Raw genomic sequence first — 4,689 nt, 5'->3', positions numbered from 1 at the left:
ATCGCCAGCGAGATGGACGGTTAGGCCCGGTCAAAAAGCGAAACCTGACCGTCTGATCGCTTCGACCGGTGGTAGTTTTGACTTCGACCGTCCGATCATACGGGAGATGGACGGTTGAGAGGACTCGACCGACCCCAGCATCGACTTGAAACACGAAACCCTAAAAGTTCCAGTCAAAAAAGAACTGCGCGGCGCTTTGGGTCTCAACCGTCCGATCGAAAGCGAGATGGACGGCTAGGAAGACTCGGCTTGCGAGGGTCCGACCCAGGAACGTTCTAGAAACGCGAAGAAGCAGCAAACCCTAGTGCAGAATTTCCGCGTTCGCCATTCGCCATGGCCATATAAGGGCAGGTTTCCCCCTCGAGTCATTTCATTGATTCACTCGAAACCAAAACTCCCTCTGGATTTCTAACTCTATTCTATAGATCTTCCTCCCGACCTTCTGCAACTTGTCTGCTGCCATGGCCAAAGAAGGGCCTGCCATAGGGATAGATCTTGGGACTACATACTCGTGTGTGGGCGTGTGGCAGCATGACCGGGTCGAGATCATTGCCAACGACCAGGGTAATCGTACCACCCCTTCGTATGTTGCCTTCACGGACACCGAGCGCCTCATCGGGGATGCCGCGAAGAATCAGGTGGCCATGAATCCCACCAACACTGTGTTCGGTAAGTTTGAGCGCTCTACAATTTGCTTGCAGATGAACACATGAAACCCTCTGCATAAACGTCTTATTCAGTCTTTTCCGTTATTTAGATAAGCATATGAAAGCCCCTGCATGTAAGCCTTCCCTTTCTCCATTGTTTGTGTTTCGCATTTTCTGTTGCATTTTCGTTGTGTAGTTTTGTTTAGTCTGTCAAGCTATGATTCAGATCTTATCTCCATGATTTTGCAACTGAAATCCGGTGCATTAAATTCTTCCATTATCTTCATTTTCTCTATTATTGAGATAGACAAATGAACGCCTCTGCACTAATGGTCTTCCCTAATTTCGATTGTTCAGTTTTAGCATTTCTGTTTGCTAGACCTGGTTCAGCTATGGTTTTTATCTTATATTCACGATCTTGCAGATGCCAAGCGCCTCATCGGACGTAGGTTCTCTGATGCTGCCGTACAAAGCGACATTAAGCTCTGGCCGTTTAAGGTCGTGGCAGGTCCCGGAGACAAGCCCATGATCACTGTCCAGCACAAAGGCGAGCAGAAGGAGTTTGCGGCCGAGGAGATATCCTCAATGGTTCTGACCAAAATGAAGGAGATCGCAGAGGCGTACCTCGGCGTCACCATTAAGAATGCCGTGGTAACTGTCCCCGCCTACTTTAACGATTCCCAGAGGCAAGCCACAAAGGACGCCGGAGTTATCTCTGGGATGAATGTGATGCGCATTATCAATGAGCCGACTGCTGCTGCAATCGCTTATGGTCTCGACAAGAAGGCCACAAGCGTCGGAGAGAAGAATGTACTCATTTTCGATCTAGGAGGAGGCACGTTCGATGTGTCTCTCCTCACAATCGAGGAAGGCATCTTTGAAGTTAAGGCCACTGCTGGTGATACACACTTGGGAGGAGAAGACTTTGACAACCGAATGGTGAATCATTTTGTGCAAGAATTCAAGAGGAAGTACAAGAAGGATATCACTGGCAATGCCAGAGCTCTCAGAAGGCTGCGCACTTCCTGCGAGAGGGCCAAGAGGACATTGTCATCCACCGCTCAAACAACTATTGAAATTGATTCCCTTTATGAAGGCATTGATTTCTACTCCACCATCACTCGTGCCAGATTCGAGGAATTGAACATGGATCTGTTCAGGAAGTGTATGGAGCCTGTAGAAAAGTGCCTCAGGGATGCTAAGATGGACAAGAGCAGCATCCATGATGTGGTTTTGGTTGGTGGATCCACCAGAATTCCTAAGGTACAACAGCTCTTACAGGACTTCTTCAATGGGAAAGAGCTATGCAAGAGCATTAACCCTGACGAGGCAGTGGCCTATGGTGCTGCGGTGCAGGCTGCAATTTTGAGTGGAGAGGGCAACGAGAAGGTGCAAGACCTTCTGTTGCTTGATGTTACTCCCCTCTCCCTTGGTTTGGAGACAGCAGGAGGGGTCATGACTGTCTTGATTCCTCGCAACACTACTATCCCAACCAAGAAGGAGCAGGTGTTCTCCACGTACGCTGACAACCAGCCTGGAGTTCTCATCCAGGTATTTGAAGGCGAGAGGGCCAGGACCAGAGACAACAATCTGCTTGGCAAATTCGAGCTATCTGGCATACCCCCTGCCCCCCGTGGCGTCCCTCAAATTACTGTATGTTTCGACATTGATGCCAATGGCATCGTCAATGTCTCTGCAGAGGATAGGACCACTGGCCAGAAGAACAAAATCACCATCACGAACGACAAGGGGAGACTGAGCAAGGAGGAGATTGAGAAGATGGTGCAGGATGCAGAGAAGTACAAGTCTGAGGACGAGGAGCACAAGAAGAAGGTGGAATCGAAGAATTCCTTGGAGAACTATGCGTACAACATGAGGAACACCATCCGGGATGAGAAGATTGCTGGGAAGCTGGATGCTGCAGACAAGAAGAAGATCGAGGATGCGGTAGAGCAGGCCATACAGTGGCTGGATCAAAATCAGCTAGCCGAGGCTGATGAGTTTGAGGACAAGATGAAGGAGTTGGAGAGCGTGTGCAACCCCATCATCGCAAGGATGTATCAGGGAGGGGCTGGGGACATGCCCCCTGGTGCCTATGATGCGGCCGATGCCGAAGCTGGTGGATCTGGCCCTGGTCCCAAGATCGAAGAGGTTGATTAAGTGCTCGTCTGAGGCGAGAAATTTCGTGTGTTTTATGTTTCCAACAAATTCCTGTCACATGACATTGGGGTGGGTCCTGAAATTTTTTCTATTGGCTCCATCCATCGTTTGTAATTGGTATCTCTAATGCTATAATTACTGTGCAACGCTGGTTGTTGCATGCGCCTTATACCTTGTGATTGTTGCTCTCTTCCCGTATTTACGCAGGTGGTGTCTGAGCTTCTAACAAATCCGGTAGCCGGGTTAGGGTTACCTTGGAGGAGGATACCCTGTTAGATTTAGATCTAGATGAAAACTGTCGAAATAGTATTGTTGTTTGAAAGAGGCTAATCATTACACGAAAGAGTTTAATATGAATGAGAGCGTTTCTTTACATGATCTGCACTTTAGGAAAATTTCCCTGATTGATCTTCCCCTCTTGTCGCCCTTGCATCGAGGACCTCTGAGACGAATTGCCTAAATCTATCTACGAACTGTGGTGTAGATGTGCCTTGTAAAAGATAATACTTGATGTTGAGGTCGAAAGAGTACAAAAGGCACAAAAGGCTTTCTTTAGAGTGTCCTGGGAATAATTATCAATCTATTGAAGGGGTGAGTACAACTCTATTGGCTGGTACTTGTACCCTAGAGTGTATCTTGAGAAACGCAAATTCATTTTATTGGGATCGATATTACAGACCTTGACATTCTCCAAGAGATCTGAGGACCCAAAAGAGCATACATGAATTCGTGTTCTACTTGAACAAAATTACATTGCAGTTATGTGGCCGCAAAAAAATAGTCTGTAAGCTACGTATTTGGAGGGAGAGGTATCCCTTTTGATGCACCAATTGAATAGGCCAATCTACTGTTGTCAACAAAAGGGTGTATAATAATGGCAAACAGTAAAAAATGCTAGAGGACCGAATTGTCTTAATGCTCTTTTCAAAGAAAAGAAAGCAAAGAGAGATGATTCACATGCATTTGTGAAACATTGGTAAAAAGGCCATTGCTAAAAACATTGATAAGATGGTCCTCTGTGGAAATACAAGCAAGTTTAACAAACCCTTGATTAAAATTTGGAATGTCCGTCGTGGGCCTTGAGATGTTGATAAAAGGGCCATGCTAAAAACATTGATAAGATGGTCCACTTTGGAAATACAAGCAAGCTAACAAAACCTCAATTAAAGATTTGGAATGTCCGATGATGCTTGTAGACCTCGAGATGTTTGCAAATAGATATAAAGTTGTGGAATGCAAGCTATTTACTTAGGAGAGAGAGAATTTTTTACGCACTCAATTAAGATATGGAATACCACTTGAACTACTATAGAAGACCTTGGGATGTTTGAAAGGAGATTAATAGTTCTCATCCATAGAGAATTGGACTATATGATATTTACTTGAAGGGAAGGGAAAGTCATCCTTATGAGGCACCATTTTGAATAATCCAATCCATCCTTGTCAACAACGCATTCGTGATGATGGTTGAGTAAAAAGGCTAGACCTTTGTCTAATTGACCTTTTCAAAGGAAGGGACCAAGGAGTAAAACCATTCACCTAACTTGACAAATAACATTAGTAAAAATAGCGTTACTAAAACAAATCTCTTTGGGGACGTAGGCCAACTTAATGAAGGCTCAATCAAGATTGGAAAGTTATTCGGGTGGTTATCATTAGATCCATATGGAACTTCAAGAACTTTAAAGTCTTTGGACAAATAGCTAGGATATCCTCTCTAAATACTCTAATATGTAGAAAGGATGTTTTAAAAAGTACTTAGCATGAAAGATTTGTTTAAGAGAACGTATAAACTTGGCAATGTAAACTTTTGAAGAAATATGGCTAAACCCTCGTTTAGCATATGCAATATCCTCTCTCAATACGCCAATATGTAGAAAGG

The 4,689-nt window shown here is 44.9% G+C and overlaps 1 protein-coding gene across 1 annotated transcript; it reads left to right on the top strand.

Annotated features, from left to right (window-relative positions):
* Positions 1 to 315: 315 nt before the first annotated feature.
* LOC148038820 (heat shock cognate 70 kDa protein 2-like) lies at positions 316 to 2,976 on the top strand. Its single transcript, XM_087674693.1, has 2 exons — positions 316 to 669; positions 1,072 to 2,976. The coding sequence occupies exons 1-2, from the start codon at positions 462 to 464 to the stop codon at positions 2,805 to 2,807; spliced, it is 1,944 nt and encodes a 647-aa protein (XP_087530819.1). The 5' UTR covers positions 316 to 461; the 3' UTR covers positions 2,808 to 2,976.
* Positions 2,977 to 4,689: the final 1,713 nt, after the last annotated feature.

The sequence above is a fragment of the Lygodium microphyllum genome, chromosome 3 (genome assembly GCF_053477565.2).
Source record: "Lygodium microphyllum isolate KBCC chromosome 3, Lygodium_microphyllum_v1.1.10, whole genome shotgun sequence".
Taxonomy (NCBI): domain Eukaryota; kingdom Viridiplantae; phylum Streptophyta; class Polypodiopsida; order Schizaeales; family Lygodiaceae; genus Lygodium; species Lygodium microphyllum.
This window is presented reverse-complemented; position numbering and strand designations above follow the sequence as displayed.